The 18,923-nt window shown below is 46.8% G+C and overlaps 1 protein-coding gene across 4 annotated transcripts; it reads left to right on the forward strand.

The window, feature by feature from the left end:
* TMEM207 (transmembrane protein 207) lies at positions 1 to 16,830 on the forward strand. 4 transcript variants are annotated; one of them, XM_064165160.1, is made up of 8 exons: positions 1 to 165; positions 582 to 702; positions 5,887 to 6,090; positions 8,971 to 9,141; positions 12,126 to 12,163; positions 12,557 to 12,601; positions 13,034 to 13,176; positions 14,501 to 16,830. In XM_064165160.1, exons 4-8 carry the CDS (start codon positions 9,067 to 9,069, stop codon positions 14,644 to 14,646), a joined length of 447 nt encoding a protein of 148 aa, XP_064021230.1. In that variant the 5' UTR covers positions 1 to 165; positions 582 to 702; positions 5,887 to 6,090; positions 8,971 to 9,066; the 3' UTR covers positions 14,647 to 16,830. The 4 variants fall into 4 exon arrangements, with proteins under 4 accessions (XP_064021230.1, XP_064021231.1, XP_064021234.1 ...); XM_064165161.1 differs by lacking the exon at positions 5,887 to 6,090; XM_064165164.1 differs by lacking the exons at positions 1 to 165; positions 582 to 702; positions 5,887 to 6,090 and adding an exon at positions 6,740 to 6,787.
* The last annotated feature ends 2,093 nt before the right edge of the window (positions 16,831 to 18,923 follow it).

Raw genomic sequence — 18,923 nt, forward strand, 5'->3', positions numbered from 1 at the left:
GATTATAAAAACCTGCTTGAGGGCACTTTGAGGCTTTCTGGTAAATTTAAACCAAGTCTCTAGGGAAGGGAGATGAGCTTGAGTGGATTCATCTCACAGGAAGATACTGCTTGGCCAGAAGGAAATTGAGGAACCAGAAACAGGAATCAGTGGGGAAATTACAAGGTGAGTTTTAAGGGATAGTTAAAAGTAAGAGGTCTTCAGAGCCCTGCTATTGGAATGTATTGGATTTGAAAACAGGAGTGTGCTCTTAAGACAGGTTATTGGGGAAAATATAAAACTGGGTGATTAAGTGAAACACTAAAGCTGGTGGGATGATTTGCATGTTGAGGGGGAGAAAAAAACTATGCTGACCCTGCCTCTCGTGTGGATTTATTTGCAATCCCTGCCTGCCCTGGAAAAAAATCTCCCTGTTTATGCATGCAGCAAACTCCTGGAGAGCAGGGAGGAAGATGTGAGCTCTCCATCTGGTCTTCCAGATAGCATTTCTCACCCTAGCCCCAGTCTGGAGAGAAGCTGACCTAGGTGGCCAGAGAGCAGGGTTCTGGTGACTGATGTTCTCATGCCTGCTCTCATCCCAGCTACGCTGCTGCAGAACACTTGGGTAGTACAAGGCAGTTGGGTACTCAGCATCTTTTCCCAAGCATCAAGTCATCTGTTCCCAGGAAGAGCATTTGAGCTTTAACCTGTCACAAGAGAAAGGTAAGAGACAGCTTGCTATTTCTGTTTTTCTTCAATCCATGAGCACTGATATGAGCCCTCCCTAATTCTGGGTATGCAGGTGTCTGGCTGAAGCCTATTCTGAGCTGGCTCTGCTTGCAACATGAGAGTCTGAACTGCTTTTCCCTGTCTGGAGCCTGGCCGAGCTAGGGGGGCTTGGCTGGGGACAGACAGGACATGAAGGCCCTAACAATTCAAATTAAACCCATAAAGGGCAGCTGTCAAAAATCCAAGATGAAGGTAAGGCTACAAGCATTTGACTGTGGCAACAGTCAATAGGTATTTGGTGAATCTGAGGAAGCCTCAGGTTGAAATGTTAGATGTGCCCCAACAGGATGTTAGGAGTTGGAAGGGACCCAAAGAGGTCATTGAGTCCAACCCCCCTGCCAGAGCAGGACAATGCTATCTGACACAGGTCACAGAGGAACACATCCAGACAGGCCTTGAAAGTCTCCAAAGAAGGAGACTCCATAACCTCCCTGGGGAGCCTGTTCCAGTGCTCTGTGACCCTTACAGTAAAGAAGTTCCCCCTTGTGTTGAGGCAGAACCTCTTTTGCTGCAACTTACACCCATTGCAGAGCCTGTCCCCTGGCAGCCTTCAGATACTTATAAGTATTTATCAAATCCCCTCTAAGTCTTCTTTTCTCCAGGCTAAAAAGCCCCAGGTCCCTCAGCCTCTCCTCACAAGCCATGCCCTCCTGTCCCCTAATCATCCTTGTAGCCCTCCACTGGACCCTCTCCATTAGATCCCTGTCCCTCTTCAACTGGGGAGCCCAAAATAGAACACAGTATTCAAGATGAGGTCTCACTAGGACAGAGGGGGAGGAGAACCTCCCTTGATCTGCTGGACACACTCCTCCTAATACACCCCAGGATCCCATTGGCCTTCTTGGCCACAAGGTCAATGCTGTGCCATGGGTAGCTTGTTATCCACCAGGACCCCCAGGTCCCTCTCCACAGGGCTGCTTTCCAGCAGATCACCTCCCAGCCTGTCCTGGTGCAGTTTATTATTCCTCTTCAGCTGCAGGACTCTGCACTTGTCCTTCTTGAACTTCATCTGGTTTCTCTGTGCTCAGCTCTCAGTCTGCCCAGGTCTCTCTGGATAGCCTCACAGTCAGCAGCTGGATCAGCCAAGCCTCCCAGCTTGGTGTTGTCAGCAAACTTGCTGAGCAGACTCTCTGTGCCCTCCTCAATGTCATTGATGAAGATGTTGAACAGGATTGAACCCAGCACTGATCCCTGGGGGACACCACTGGTCACAGCTCTCCAGCTGGATCTGGCACCATTGATCACCGCTCTCTGAACTCTTACCTTGTAACCCTCACCTAAGGGCACAGCACACCAAGCCTTTGGGATCTGGGTGTTGCATGTAGATGTGCCTGTGTTTATGTGGCCCCTCTTGCAGAGCTAAGCATTGGCTCTTGGCAAAGCAGTGCATGTGCCAGCTGATAATGACTGGCAGCATGGTGTATTTCAGCCTTCATTGCTAACTGCTTCTGCCTGGAAAATTGACTTGAAAATGTGTTTCAGGATGTGCCAGATATTCTCATGCTCAATTCTCAGCCAAAACCTCCCATGTGGTGTCCAGTGTGATCTCAGTAATTCAAAAGCAGAGGAAAATGAAGCCTCTATCTGCTTTCAAGCAATTTATTTTCCTTTTGTCTTTTTACATCCAGCAGCTAAATAAATTACAGGGATTAAAATATAAAAGGCATGTAATTTTTTTTTAACTGTAATTTCTTGGCTCCTGGCAATAGAGGAATTAAAATAAATTAAGAAAAAAATAATTAAACCCCAAATATAATTTCTAATTATTAAAATACCTATAAAATTTTTAACTGACTAAAAATAAGAGGACCTGTTTGAGCACAAGGGAACAGCAGCAGGCTTCAGAACTCGAGTAACCATCATCAGCTTCAATTTCACTTTAAGAAACCTAAGGGGAGAATTTCTGCTAGTCATTACTTTGGCTGTCTTTCTGGTGTACTTCATCTCTTTTTATTCAAGCTGCTTTTAATTTTATCAGCTTTAGCCTTATTTCTGCTTTTCTGTTCCTTGAGGGTGAGTCTTGAGGGTTATCCAGCCCTTTGAACTGCTTTCTGATGGGCTCTGTGGGAGGTACAGTGCCTATCTGGAGAGCTTGAGAGATGAAAGGTCTCTTACACTCTTTTTTTTCCCAGGTGGGCTGTAACATAGAGAAGTTTGTGGCTATGTTGGAAGTCAGAGATAGAGCTGGGATTTGTCCCAAGTCCCAATGTCAAAGCCAGAAAGAGACAGCAAGGTGTTCCTCAGGCAAAGTAGATCTTAAATTGTAAGGCTGAGGTCTGAATTCCCCTATAAAACCAAACAACTGCTGGGCTTAGCCCCAGACCTGTTCTTCTGACACTTTTTTTAAGATTCAACTCAAGTTTTTGAAACAAAGGTCAGTTTATAAGGGACACTCTACCACCCACCACCCAAAAAAAACCCAAACAACTTTCTGCCTTAGCTAGCTTTCCATTTTTGACTGCCCATGAATGTGTGATTTAAGGATTTGTGGACTCCATTAATTCTATCATAAACGTTGTTCTGCAGTTCCCAGTCTGGGATGTGCTTACACATGGGAGAAGTCTCTTTTACAAATAAAACTAACCTAAAATGAGTTTCCTTTAGTTTTCTGCCAGGCAAAAAAAGAAAAAGGCTTTACTGACCCCATTCTCTAATGGATACTTCCCTACTGATACCAAGACAAACAAAAGGGGTCTCTGGACCGTGCAAAGCGTTGGTGGTAGCTGCAGTTTCTGCAGATTCGAGGGTGACCTGCAAAGCCTTGCTTCTGGGGAGGATGCAGCAGAACAATGTCATCCTTGTTTGCACTAATTTAAATCAGTGCCCAGAGTCTTTCCTTCCCCCTGTGCAGCACGTCCTCTGCACGGGCTCACAAAGGCTCGTATTCATCAGCGAGCAGCAGCTAGTTATAATCCTTTTGAAAGACAACAGGCTATGCCAGCTCTACCATGGCTTGTTTTAGAGACTTCATCCTTCCTTGCTAATGCAAGCCCAGGGCTGCCTTGGCTGACTCCTGTACATGCAGATGGGTTTGAGGGTCTAAGAACCATCCGGAGTGGTTTCCACAGGCGGAAGAGGACTCTCTGGGTCAGTAAGTCCTACTGAAGTGGTTACATCCCCTGTGGGAGCTCAATGATTTCTGTCCCAGGAGCCATTTGGTTTTGTGCCCACATGCCTCCCACAGACAAGCTGCTGCACAGCCTGGCTGCTCCGGATGGGGTGAACCTTCTTTGTTTTTTTAGCCTCAGTTTATTCCTGGCCAGTTTGCTCCCATTTGTTCCCAGGCCAGCACTGGCCATTAGCTTATATAGCTCTCCCTGGCACTGGAATTACTCATCTCAGTGTGTTTCTAGGGAGGAAGCAGCTCTTTACAGCTTTCATTTTGTGAGGATGAGTTTGAAGCTGCTTCAGTTCTCCTGTTGCAGAGGCAATGTTGCATCTTCAGTCCTCCCTCTTACCTTTCTTTTCAGCTAAACTCAATATACCTGTCCTAAGTCTTCTCATGCCAGGCTGAGAGGGATGACTGCAGCCTGGCTGAGCACAGATACCAAGGAAAGAATGCAGCTGCAAAAACAAAGCCAAAGCCAGTGGTGAAGTCGAGTAGCTGGGAGGGGAGAGCTGCCAGTGGACTTGGTGGTGTTGTGAGAGCACTGCCCCATTAAAGCCAACACATGCTTAATTAACCCATCAGTTGACCTTAATGTAGAGGTCACAGCTGCCCTGCTTTTATGTCACATCTCCATCTTCTCCATCCTGTCCTGTGTCCTCCTCTGTGTCTGTCTCACCTTTCCTCCTGCCACTCTCTTGCTTTCTGAAAGTCTTTCACAGTTCATTCTGGACTGTATTGATTTCCCAAAAGTCATCCCCAGCAGACACCAAATGCTCTGAAGCCAGCTTAGGAAGACCTTTAAACAGTTGCTAGCTGTGATTTTGAGCTGCTAGGGACACTGTTTGCTGATAACTTCATTCCCACTCTTACCAGAACCCTGAGATCCCAGGGTGTTCCCTGAAATTTTGACTCAAACCAAAAGCAGGACCAAAAACTATTGTGCATCACCTAAGTCAGTAAGGACCATTGCTCCTAGCACAAGTGCAAACAAGAACTAACTCAGTTCCTGAAATTCAGACTTCTCCCTTAGCCAGCCATCAAACTTGAAAAGTTTAATCAACTTCTCCCAAATTCCTCCTATTTACCATTCTTGTATCCCCTCTCATGAAGCCAAACAAGAGCCATCCCTCAACAGAGGTGGTTTCTGTGGCAACCCTGAAAGTCACCCTTTGGATGATCCTAGAACTGCACATCAACTCCCAGGCATCTTAAAGCACAGAGATAATAGACAATCATAAATTGCTGTATGTTGCAACAGTCCCTGTTGCTGCCTGGGAGATGCATTTGTCACCTAGCAACGACATAAGGTGATGAGGAAACAACAGATTTTTAATCTAATGGCTGTGGGTTAAAATCTATCAGAGAGCAGCTTCCCAAGTAGTCCACTGATGAGGGAGATGTAATGGATTGAGGAGGCAAGAGATAGCAAACTTTTCATCAGTGAGTGAGGAGAAGGGAGCAGGGCTTGCCTGTCACAGGGATGTGCATTCCAATGTGTGCATATATCTCACCTGGGGGGAATGACAGAAAGGCTAGAAAATTCCCTGAGGCTGGAAATAATCCTCAGAGACACAGCTACACAGAAGATGAGTATCCTAGTGGAAAAACTCTGAAGACAGCAGTGCTGCAGTAGGCAGGGAGAAGGTTGGAGGAGTTTAAGCCTGCCATAGGTTTGGGTGTCAGGTCCTGGTTGTCTTAGACCAAATCCTGGGGCTCTTTATGACTTTCATGTATTTAGGCTGCTCAGTAGATGGTGGTCAGGAGGAGTTTTCCTGCTGAAGCAGCAGCTCTTTTCAGTGCCTGGATGGCACCTGCAGCAAAAGTTTATGGACCCCTCTTAGCCATTTCTTTCTTCTTGCCATTGTTACCAAGAATGCAGGGCCAAGCTCCATAAATTGCCACCACCAGTTGAAACCTCTGTACGGGACCAAGCAACAGAAAGCTTCAGCTTGCCTCGAGGCCAAGAAGCTGAACCCTGGTGCAATCCTATTCTTCCTTTTTTCTCCCAGACATAGACCCAGAACAAATGCTATGTGTTAGTTTTGAGGACCAGAAGATCATTGTGGCACCTGCCCCCTGAAATGCTGGGGCTGATCCATTTGTTAGCTCTAAATAGGAAGCACCCTGGGTACGCTGACACGAGGAAGGTAATTGTGCGAGGAGGAGCTCTGAAATTACCCCACTGACAGAAGATCTCCTCGAAGCCTGAAATGGTAAGAGTCACAAGGTCCCCAACGAGGCTGTGCACATTTTTATACTGCAGAAGCTTTTTTTATTGTAAGAAAGCAGCTAAGAAATTGGTTTGGCAATTTACTGTTGAACAACATGGAAAACGTTCGATCCGAAGCAGGACGTGGATGCGTTCTGACTGCTTCTATCAGGTAACACATGCACTTAGTCCCACTACAAGAGATGCTTTCTCAGAGGGCCTCGTTTCAGAGGCTTGCTTTGGATTAGAAGCGAGCTAAAAGAGAGAACAGCAGAGTTTGGACTTGGTTTATGCAAAACTCTACCAGTAAATAACAAGCTGGGGTCGAACGTGTGTATCAGAGCTGGTTAGACTTCTTGACCTTATAGTTAAAGCAAAGCCACAGGGGTATAGCTCAAGAGCAGCTTAGCTTTGTCAATCATTACTGAAGTAATAGCATCACAACATAATGTTTAACTTCTGGAGGGACAGCTAAACATATTCACAGCAACACCCTTTGTGTTAAATCTGGAGGGAGGGTAGTTAATGGTGCATTTCAGCCACGGGCTGTAAACCCCAGTGACAATCTATTACTGACTGCTGGGCAAACCAGGATGGTCCTTTTGGTGGCAGTCAGGACTGTGGTGATCAGAACATAGGATCACAGGATGTTCATTCAAATTAACCCCACAAAGGGCAGCTGTCAGGAATCCAAGATGAAGGTAAGGCTATAAGCATTTGACTGTGGCAACAGTCAATAGATACTTGGTAAATCTGAGGAAGCCTTAGGATAAAATGTTAGATGTGCCCCAAGAGGATGTTAGGGGTTGGAAGGGACCCAAAGAGGTCATCGAGTCCACCCCCCCTGCCAGAGCAGGACAATGCTATCTAACACAGATCACAGAGGAACACATCCAGACAGGCCTTGAGAGGCTCCAGAGAAGGAGACTCCACAACCTTTCTGGGGAGCCTGTTCCAGTGCTCTGTGACCCTTACAGTAAAGAACTTCCCCCTTGCATCTTCCACCTCTGTTTCACTGCATCATCAGGACGTATCCATTAGGATCCTTATGTTGTGCAATGAAATTGTGTAGCCTTTTTTTTTTTTTTTTCCATTTTACACTCAATGTTAGAAAGAAATTACTTGCAGAAAGAGTGAGTGGCCTTGGAATGGGCTGTCCAGGGAGGTGGTGGAGTTGCCATCCCTGGAAGTGTTTTCCAAAAAAAAAAAAAAAAAGGATGTGGTGCTTAGTGCCAGAATTTAGTTGATTAGATAATGTTGGTTGGTCTTTTCCAACCTGAGTGATTCTGTGGTTCCATGATTTATTGAGACCCACTGAAGGTGTTTGAGGTTTTGGATGCATTTTTGTAGAATCATAAAATCAAGCAGGTTGGAAGAGACCTCCAACATCATCCAGTCCAACCTATCACCCAGCCCTAACCAATCAACCAGACCATGGCACTAAGTGCCTCATCCAGGCTTTTCTTGAACACCTCCCTGGGCAGCCCATTCCAATGCCAATCACTCTCTCTGCCAACAACTTCCTCCTAACATCCAGCCTAGACCTCCCCTGGCACAACTTGAGACTCTGTCCCCTTGTTCTGTTGCTGGTTGTCTGGCAGAAGAGACCAACCTCACCTGGCTACAGCCTCCCTTCAGGTAGTTGTAGACAGCAATGAGCTCTGCCCTGAGCCTCCTCTGCTGCAGGCTGCACCCCCCCAGCTCCCTCAGCCTCTCCTCACAGGGCTGTGCTCCAGGCCCCTCACCAGTCTTGCTGCACTTTTCTGGACACCTTCCAGCATCTCAGCATCTCTCTTGAATTGGGGAGCCCAGAACTGGACACAGCACTCAAGGTGTGGCCTGAGCAGTGCTGAGTACAGGGGCAGAATAACCTCCCTTGTCCTGCTGCCCACACTGTTCCTGAGCCAGGCCAGGATGCCATTGGCTCTGCTGCCCACCTGAGCACACTGCTGGCTGAACTGTTGTTCAGCTGCTATCTCCCAGCACCCCCAGGTCTCTTTCTTCCTGGCTGCTCTCAGCCACTCTGTCCTCAGCCTGTAGTGCTGCTTGGGGTTGTTGTGGCCAAAGTGCAGAACCTGCTCTTGGCCTTGTTCGGTCTCATCCCATTGGCCTCTACCCACCCCATCCAGCCTGTCAAGGTCCCCCTGCAGGGCTCTCCTACCTTCCAACAGATCGACACCTGCTCCTAGCTTGGTGTCATCTGCAGACTTCCTGATGCTGGACCCAATCCACTGGTCCAGATCATCAATAAAGATACTGAACAGGACTGGGCCCAGCACTGATCCCTGGAGCACACCACTAGTGACAGCTGCCAGCTGGATGTGGCACCATTCACCACCACTCTCTGGAGGGCCCAGCCCTCCAGCCAGTTCTTGACCCACATCAGAGCCACATATCTTGAGCCCTATCAGGTTTCCAAGCAAACCAACCCTTTTCAGCTGTCTAACAGCAGTTGTGTTGCTTGTGCTGGTTTTCTCAGGCTGAGAAGAATTTCTTTCACCCTTGGTGCAAAGTTTTGTAGGGGTAGGCACAGTGCATAGGAGATGGTTGGAAGCAGCTTTGCTTTCTCTGTCATGCCATAACTGCAGGTGAAGGCAACGTGCGATGAAAGCGTTGCCTCACCACACAGCCCTCTTTGCTTCTTCATTTGTAGCAGGTCCTGTTAAATAATGCCATGGGTTAATAAGGAACTAAGCCTCAGCAACAGAATTTGTGAACAGCTATGGAAACACTGAAACAACTGCAAGGTGCTGACCTTAAACTAGTGTTCATTTAACTTCTAGCAGCCGTTTGAGTGTGTCCATGCAAACTCAAACTGTTCTTTGCCTGGCTAGCGGTAATTTGGGAAGCACAGGAAGCCATTGGATAATTTGTTCTCTGGCAGAAGGCACAATGGGCAGAGAAGTTTTAAAAGGTCCAAATTACAGAGGGTAAAACACTGCTGCAAACAAAAGGCCTTCCCACGCTTCTCCTGCTGGTGATGCAGAGACCTGGAGTTTTGTGCTTCGCATCATGGATCACAGGCACTGGAGTTCTGTGTCTAACCTTCTTCCAGGTAATCAAACCCTTCACTAGGACCTGTCTAATTTTAGGGATTTTGTGGGGCAAAGATTTCAACTTTTATAGAATTTAGTTGTCAGATTTTTTGGGTTTTTTTTTTTTTTTTTTGTGTGGGTTTTGTTGGGTTTGGGGTGGGTTTTTTTGGGTGGGGGGCAGGGAGTGGCAGGGGGAGAATTTTTTTTGTAATCTGATGAATTTGGGGAGGATTTAATGTTCACAACCATTGCAAGTAAGGCAGAGAATCATCATAGGATCATAGGATGTTAGGGGTTGGAAGGGACCCAAAGAGATCATTGAGTCCAACCCCCCTGAGGCACTTAGTGCCATGGTCTAGTTGATCAGCTGGGGCTGGGTGCTAGGTTGGACTGGATGAGCTTGGAGGTCTCTTCCAACCTGGTTGATTCTATGATTATCTAACATAGATCACAGAGGAACACATCCAGACAGACCTTGAAAGGCTCCAGAGAAGGAGACCCCACAGCCTCTCTGGGGAGCCTGTTCCAGTGCTCTGTGACGCTTACAGTAAAGAAGTTCCCTCTTGTGTTGAGGCAGAACCTCTTTTGCTGCAACTTACACCCATTGCTCCTTGTCCTATCCCAGGCAGCAGTGAGCAGAGCCTGTCCCCCCACTCCTGGCAGCCTTCAGATACTTATAAACATTTATCAAATCCCCTCTAAGTCCTCTTTTCTCCAGACTAAAAAGCTCCAGATCCCTCAGCCTCTCCTCATAAACCATGGTCTCCTGTCCTCTAATCATCTTCGTAGCCCTCCATAGAAAGGCTCCAGAGAAAGCTATATCTGACTCGATCCTTTATTTCCTCTGTGACATGGAAGAGCATGAGTGGGTGTTTGGCTGCATTGATAGGTTATTGACTCAGAGTAGATGCACTTTGCTGCAGTTTAGCTACGCTAAGGTAGTTTGAGAGCCCAGAGGCTGTCATTCTCCCATGAAGGGTACTCAGGGTACATATAATCACAGCAATCAGCTGTCTGGTTTTAACCTGTTATTCTAATCATCAGTTAAAGCGAGGGTGTGGAGAGGAAATATAGATAGATAGATAAATAGATAAACAGATAGATAGATAGATAAATAGATAGACAGTGAGGATGTGGAGGATAGATAGATAGGCAGTGAGGATGTGGAGAGGAAATATAGATAGATAGACAGACAGTGAGGATGTGGAGAGGATAGATAGACAGACAGTGAGGATGTGGAGAGGATAGATAGACAGACAGTGAGGATGTGGAGAGGAAATATAGATAGACAGTGAGGATGTGGAGAGGAAATATAGATAAATAGATAGATAAATAGATAGACAGTGAGGATGTGGAGAGGAAATGTAGATAAATAGATAGATAAATAGATAGACAGTGAGGATGTGGAGAGGAAATACAGATAAATAGATAGACAGACAGTGAGGATGTGAAGAGGAAATATAGATAGATAGACAGTGAGGATGTGGAGAGGAAATACAGATAGATAGACAGACAGTGAGGATGTGGAGAGGAAAGATAGATAGATAGACAGACAGTGAGGATGTGGAGAGGAAAGATAGAGAGTGAGGATGTGAAGAGGAAATATAGATAGATAGATAGACAGATAGACAGTGAGGATGTGGAGAGGAAATATAGATAGACAGACAGACAGTGAGGATGTGGAGAGGAAATATAGATAGATAGATAGATAGACAGTGAGGATGTGGAGAGGAAATATAGATAGATAGAAGTTACAAATTCTGCAGGAGGATGCATGTGTGATATGCTAAATTAATTTTAGAAGGACACATCTGGAAGAGTTGAAGCTTCTGTCTTTTTTCCTCTGTTTCTCATTTGGATTCTAACAGCTCATGAAATGTCATAAATAATGTTTTGTGTGAAAGACTTAATCATAGTTAGAGAGCAGCAGTGGAACTAGGGAGCAAAAGGCAGTGTGTGCACAGCACCTGATGAAGTATAGAGATCTGTGGGGTCATTTCTGGCTGTTGACAGTGACACAAGATTTGCACAACAAAATCTTTACCACATCCTGTTAATTAGAGATTAATTGCACATATGTGACATGAAGCAGAGCTCCATCCAGAATCTCTACCTGTTTTGGATAGACACAAGGAAAGAAACCCAAAGTAATGATTTACAAAGTACATTCTAATAGTTTTCTCCAAGAGATAAATCTGGAGTCTTCCATCCTGTTTGTTCTCCTTCCCAGAGCCATTTCAGTTCTATACCTGATCTGCTTTTTTTTCAGGCAAGTGTCACAACACACCTAAAGTGAGTCAGCCAAAAGTTGTGTTTGAATTTGATTCGTACTGCTGAACCACGCCAGGCACTTTTTGCCCAGATAATCTGAAACTGAGGCTGAGATTGACAAGGCTTGCAAAAATAAGCTCACTGGAGTGGAGAGGAGAAAATATACCTGAAAAACAAGTTTCAGGTTCACATATTTGCAATACCTGAAACCTGACTCTGGGAATGATGCACCACTATTATCTGAAAGGAGGAGAATGCTGTGCTGAGCACACATCTGGTCAAAACAGGTTCATTTTACAGCTACAGTCACAAGTAGCTACTGGAAAGTGGACTATAGACCAAGAACTTGGTCACAGGTCGTTTTCAGCAGGTATTTCTGAAGAGCAAAGCCCGGTTCTGTAAGCAAGGCTCTGACACCTGCTTTTGTCTCCCTGTTCTTGCCCTTCCATCTTTCACATTAAAAAGGCTTTCCCCTTGGCCTAGCTTTCATCTGCAAACCATTGAATTTATTGAGCTCTCTGCAAGGTTTCGATGTGGGCTGGCTCAGACCAGAGACACGCAGAGGTGAAAGCTTGGCTCTGTGGTCCCCAGGGAGAGGTTCTCATCCCTGCAGAAGCCAGCACCTGTATGGCTCTTCCTCTCCAGCTTGCCACTCTTTGATCAGTAATGATGCTGGTAAATGATAAAGCAAAAGCAGACATCTGCCCTCTCTGATTTACATGTGTGTTTTCAGTTAGCAGACTCTGAGTCGGACTGTGAGCTTGGCGAGAGGTAAGTGTGGCTCTCCATTTTCTCACCCCGGGCGCTCTCAGGGATGCTGTGCTCCTGCCAGGCACACCAGCAGGGCAGAGGAATGAGGGCTTCTAGGAAAGGGTCCTTTTTCTTCTGAAAGAGGAAAGGGAGGCTGGCAACCTTTAGGGTTTTCAGTGCAAACACTGGTGGGGGGGTGCCAGTATTAAAAAAGCAAACCTGTTGCATGCTGCTTTGTGCATCATCTGCATTTGCTTCCATCTACAAAGAAAAACTTTTAATAGGGTTCCCTTGATGGGGGAAAACTTCTCAATCCTCTTCTTATTGATGATGCTTTTCTTTGTGTTGGCAGATGTGCTTTGGAGCCAGTACGGCCCCTCATGATGAAAGTTCCTTTTATTTTTCCCTTGTTAGGTGCTTCGGGCAGAGTGATGAAAACTTTAGCAGCTGGTATGTGTGGTAAGTTTCAGATCTGTTTTAGAGGGAAAGTCTGGCAAATAATATTCTTTGATGGATATATAGAGAAAAAGGCATTAAAAGAGACTGATGGCTGGAGAGCCTTGCTTCTGGGCTGTCCCTGTGTTCTGTCTTTACTGACTAATGGGAATCATTTATCCATATCCTCCTCACTGTATGCTGACAACTGAGCCGGGCAAAACTGATGAATGATTTCGGGGAGAAACGTTTGAATTTCCAGCCAGCACTCAGTGCTGAGCACTCAGCACTGAGCCGTTTGTTTGCTGGGACTTTGATCACATCCAGCACACTGATGGGGAAACCGCAACATTTAACAGCTCTCTCCAAAAGATGTTAATGAATATGTTAATTTGAAGACGTGCAGCCATCTGTTGGTGTTGCTCGCAGATGGTGATGGTGGTGCCTCTGCCTCAGGTTCCTGATGTTGTTTTTCCTGGCCTTGATTCTGTCCTGCGGGATCTGCTGCTGTCTGCAGTGCTGGCTCAGAGAGCGGAGCTCCCTCCCCCACCGACGCACCGTGGCTGTCTTTGCGCTCAGCGGCTCTGATGCCTTTTGTGGTTAGTCCTTACCCTATCTGCTGCAGGGTCCCACTGGCCCTGCTTGGCTTTCGTATCATAGAATCGAGCAGGTTGGAAGAGACCTCCAAGATCAGCCAGTCCAACCTAGCACCCAGCCCTAGCCAATCAACCAGACCATGGCACTAAGTGCCTCAGCCAGGCTTTGCTTGAGCACTTCCAGGGACAGCGACTCCACCACCTCCCTGGGCAGCCCATTCCAATGCCAATCACTCTCTCTGCCAACAACTTCCTCCTAACCTCCAGCCTATAGTTCCCCCAGCACAACTTGAGACTGTGTTCCCTTGTTCTGTTGCTGCTTGCCTGGCAGAAGAGCCCAACCCCACCTGGCTACAACCTCCCTTCAGGTAGTTGTAGACAGCAATGAGGTCTACCCTGAGCCTCCTCTTCTCCAGGCTAAACAACCCCAGCTTCCTCAGCCTCTCCTCATAGGGTTTGTGTTCTAGGCCCCACCTGTAGCCCACTAAGAGGCAATTAGGCTTGAGTGGGAGCCAGATTGCACCTGGGATGCTATGGTTTTGGTTAGCAGTGGGATCCTCAGCTTGGACCTCTTGTGGAAGGTTCAGACCATGAAGTGGAGGCATTAAGCAAGCCAAATCCACTTTTCCCTACTTGTACCTTCAGCTGAACTCAGTGCTGTCCCTATGTGTCCTTGTCCCAAACGTGTCTAGTCAGAGCTTGGCCATGCTAATGTAGGACTTTCTCCTCAGGCACTTTGCAGCTTGATGTACACAACCATAGGCACTGCCTGGGATCAAGCAGCCCTTTCCAACACATGACCTGAATTTCTCAGGCAGATTGACACTGGTCTACTCGTGCCACCTGAGCAAAAATTTGTCTTGGTAGGTGCTGTTCATTGTGGCAGCCACCTTCAGCATTCCCACAGGAGTACCCAGGCTTTTGAGGACTGAGTCGTGATGACTACATGTAGCACCCAGCACTGACCTGGAGTATTGCCAGCAGCATCAGCAGGCTGGGCCAGACAATAGTCACTCTAACAAGACTAAAGCTACTTCTGTCATTAGACTAAGCCCTTCCCAGAGGAGGTATTGCCTGCTTTCTGGGTCATCATGAACAGTGTGTCCACAGGGAGGACCCACCCCAAACCCACCCAAATTCCTCTGTTCTCACTTCTTGTATCTGGATTTTGTGGTAAGAGTCTTTGTGATGCCATGCTTCAAAAATTATATCCATGCCTTTCTTGTCTCCAAGTGGTTTGGCAGCTCCTCCCAGGTTCAACCCTCTCACTCCCTCCCTTGCTTTTCATGCCTGTCTGCTCTGTGCTTACAGCTTTGCTTCTTTCCAGCAAGTGAAGCACCTCAGTGCCCGTTCTCTGGATCTCCAAGACCATGCATGACTGTGGAGATGTCCTCTTCTACCCCATGGTTCAGCGTTGGGTGTACTGAATTGCCTCCATCCTATGAGGATATCATGAAAGAAAACAAGCTCTAGATGCCACGTGTTGGCTTGGTGCAATTCCACTTGGTCCATCAGAGATCTTCCATTATGCTAGAGCAGTGTGATCCCATTGGCCCTTTTGCACAAGCTGACCAGGAGACTGAAAGCAGCACATATTTCACCTGAGCCTAAAAGGGGAGACAACCTGCAACAGAATCAACGCCAAAAGCATGAGGTGAATCTGCCATAGGATCTCAGCTTGACGTTTTGATAAGGCTCTGGATGTCAAGAAGCTCACTCAAAGATCTGTCTGTGCTCAGGGTTTCTGGCTCAGCCTCCAGAGTTACCTCTCTAATACTGCTTAGGCTGGTGCAGCCTCGTGTCTTTTAGAACCAAATGTTGATAAATGACTGGAGAGTTACTTCTCAAACTTGGGCTGCCTCCTTCACTGGGCACTGAGCCAACAAACACCCTCTGGCAAAGTCATGTTGTTCTAATACATTGTAATGCAATCGTGCTACTCTGTGATGAGGGATCGTTTGCCACGTTTAAAACATTTAGCACAGCCCATCAGATGTATCTAGTGCAAAAGGCAGGAAAAAATATGGCTGGGGAGGCAAAGTAAAAGATGGAGGTTAGTGGGGGAGTAGCAGTGGCAGGAGCTGGTTATGGAGAGAAAAAAGGGGGGAAGGAGGGAAGTTTGCTCATTTGAGCTGTTCTTAGTTTTATGGTGACTATCCCCAGCTTCTCTTGCCCTAGCACTGCAGAACCTTAGGCTTTGATTTGCCCAGGACCCATGTGGCAGTTCCCCGTGGATATTAATTATGGGTTTAGGTATTTAGTGCTATAGAAATGTATTAGGATAAAGAATGCCTTTGTTGTTGGGTTGTTTTTTGTTTTTGTAGAGGTGACCACTGCAGACAGGGTGGGAAGAGATTTCAAAGAGACTGTCCTATACCCAAGCAGGACCAAGTCTGCCTGAGGAATTCCTGGGAGGTCCTGGCCTGCCTGGTTCTCAAATGGCAGAGGAAAGATGCTGAATTTCCCCCCCTTAGCTGGATTCCAGATAAAAGCAGATATTTTCTTTGTCATGGGCAAGTCACTGAAGGCTGTGTTCAGCCTGCCTGAGTTCTCTCTCTCTGCTCTCTCAACAGGGCTGGGGGCCACAATCAGCCCTGCTTTGGTGCAGAAGGTAAATGTCATACCTATGACAGCGCATCGCCTGCCTAGGGAGCTGTGAGCTCACAGAGTTAAAATGAGCAGCTGAGTCTATCATAAGTAGCCCAAAAGATTGACAGAAGCCCCCAGCCAGTTTCATGGATCAGGTCTCCACCTTTAGAATGGGATTAGTATTAGTTTCTCTGCTCAGGAAGGAAACTGGGAAGATAAATCTACTGTGTGCTATGGAGTGCTCACATATTCTCATCATGAGGCTATATAAGTACCTTTGCTAGAAAAAGAATTATAGCCTATTTCAAGAGACAAATTTTCTACCAGCCCCACTACAAATTATCTCCATAAAAATCTTATTTTAGAAGCAGCTTTAATGTTTGTGAAAGGAAATAAATGCTACTGTAGTAAAATGAATGTTTGTGCCAGCAGGCTAAAATATTACACGGTTTATTAATAAGGAAAATTAGCAAGTACAGACTCAGCCAGTGGAGAAGCTGAACAATTCCTGAGTTTCCTTTCCCTGGCTGAACTTCATCAGATTTGCAGGTAATCAGCACCTCTCTGGATCAGACCTTTTCTATACATAAGTGCTTCCACTACTCAACCCCTTCAATTTATGCCCTGAAGCATGTGATTTGATTGTGCTTGTCACTTCAGCTTCCATAGCCTGCTAGTGGGCATTAAATCAACCATCACTTCATTCCCACCTACACACTGCATTTGCTTCACTGACCCCTTCATGGAAGTCAGCTCCACAGGTTGTCTGCATTACATACTGCATAAAACATTACCGTGTTCTGCTTTTTAATTGCTTGGTTCAAAATTAATCACAGGCTTCAGTTTAATTGAATGTCACCTGCTAATCAAACGGCTGGAGAGGCTAACAAGCAAGGAGCACTCTGGTTTCAATGCCTCCATCACTCTGTGTCCCTCTTTGACAAGGTCCATCCAGCAAGTGGCACTCATTACCCAGGCAGCAAATCCTTCCCCAGCCCCCCAACAGAGGGCAAGCAAAGCTTTTGGTGCCTGCCAAGAAGGCTGCTGCACTTGCAGAAACACTCGTAGGAGCAGGCTTGTGCTTCTTTGTTACTGATGTGCATTCCACTTCGTTCAGCTTGGTCTTTGAGATGCTTTAATTATCCACAAAAGGAATACAATTGTTCTGTTGAAACTGGCTCAAGTATCTTATAGTAAAACAAGCTACTGGTTGTCACAAAGCTAGGCTTCAAACAGAGTCACCAGTTTGGAAGAACCTGTGAGCTGTGGTACTTGTGCAACACAGCAGGAGCCTTAGGTGCTCCCAAAACCTGCAGAAGGCAAGGACTTGTCTGCAAAATTTATTTGTGTAGAAATGCTGGGGGAAGGGCATAAAATGACTTTGCTGATGGGAGGGAGGGGGAAGAAAAGTAGTCCATGAAGGGGCTCTGGTGAGCACTGCTCTGGTTCTTGGCTTCCTGGTTATTGAAAGAGAGAAAAGGACAGGTTACTTCCTCCTGCAAACATATTTGGGATGGCCCCACTGACCTGCCATTGCCTACCAGTGCTGCTTCTCCCAGCTTGCCCCGTTATTCCCAGGCACTCCAGCTGAGTCCCACTCTTACAAAAGCAGAGATTTTGCCTGCTTTCTTATGCTTTTGTAAACTGATGTTTACTGAGGACAGTTAGAGCAGCTTGGCTGATGGTTCCAGAGCTGTAAGGAAAGATGAGCTGTATCTTTACAATTCATCACCTTAGGAATTGGGTCTGCTTTGGAAAAGCATTTGTTCTGCTGTGGCACTCTGGCTGCCACTCATCCTGTGGCTTATATCTCCTGCTGACTTTGAGAAGAAATGGCAACCTGCTCTAGAAGACCTCAGAAACCAGCAGAAGGCAGACGTGCTTGCGGGAGAACTTGATGTCAGTAAGCCCTGGGAGAGGGAAATGTGAGCAGGGCAGAGGAGCTAATTGCTTGGTGACCATCTGGAAGCAAAAGACTAAGGGAAGGAGGAGAGGAGCACGGTTGGACTTTCACCTCCTCACGTCAAGACCTGAATGATAGAGTCATAAACCATCTCTCAGGCAAGACAGAGCAAACCCAAAGGCAGCTGACTCAGGGAGTCAGGGCTGCCGGGGGAGCTGCACATGAAAGATGTGAAAATAATAGGAATGCTCATTAATCTGTGTTTCATTGCCACCTCAGGACTCTGCATGTGAGCTAAAGGCTTCAGTGGAAGGCAGGAGAGGATGGGGGCGGCGGCAGATGCTCGCTCTCTCCGGGTCACTAGGTGGCACAAGTCTGGCTCTTTTCTTTCTCGCTCCAAGGCATCTTACAGCAGGGACCCAACAGCTGCCGGTTGTCCTTCGCTCCCCGTAGCAGCGTTTGCACAGAGTATTTCGGTCATTAGTCACTTGCCCACAGTATTTGCCAGATGCAGAAGAGCAAACTGTGGGAGTCCAGCCCCAGCTGAGAGAGTGCCTCGCTTTCTCGGTGGAGTTTTACCTTCCTCACTCAGAAAGTGTCTGAAACGGCAAGATGTAGCTGCGTCTAAACTGGGGATAAAGACTACAGCTGTCAAAGAGGCGTCGCTGTAGGTGTACGCTGGGATCCGCAGCTGCTGGCAAGGGTCTGAGGAGCTTCCCAAATCCCAGGCCACCTTCCCAAGGGCTGCTCCCGTTTGCACCGCTGCTGCCTTTCGTGCGTCCTTGCAGGGGAGCAGTGGTTTTCCTCGCAGGAGGCACAGCAGGTCACCTGGCAAAGCACCTTTCTGAGCAAAACTTGGACACACAACTCAAAGACAGCTTGCATTTATTACACAGATTGCAACCGTTACATGTGTAAGGGAAACAGAGTTCTGAAGCAGCATTCTTCTCTGCTGGAAATACCTGGTCACACAAAAATCACAGCAGAAAGTGTGTTGAAAGAAGAGAAATAGCTGGTTACATGCAGCTGCAGTGGGAGATAGTGTAGTTCATGGGGTCATAGTAAGAATGAGTCTTAATTAGAGCTGGAGCTATTAAGAGCCCTTAAGAATAAAGCTGATTGAGGTTGTAAGGGAACAAAGTGTTGCTGGCAGGGAAAGACAGCCCCTGCAGATGTCATTGCTTTATTCTTCCTCTCACTTGTGGGTATCAAAATGGGAAATCAACACCTATTTATAAGGATGGAATCAACTTAGCAA

This window comes from Pogoniulus pusillus, chromosome 26 (genome assembly GCF_015220805.1).
Source record: "Pogoniulus pusillus isolate bPogPus1 chromosome 26, bPogPus1.pri, whole genome shotgun sequence".
NCBI lineage: Eukaryota > Metazoa > Chordata > Aves > Piciformes > Lybiidae > Pogoniulus > Pogoniulus pusillus.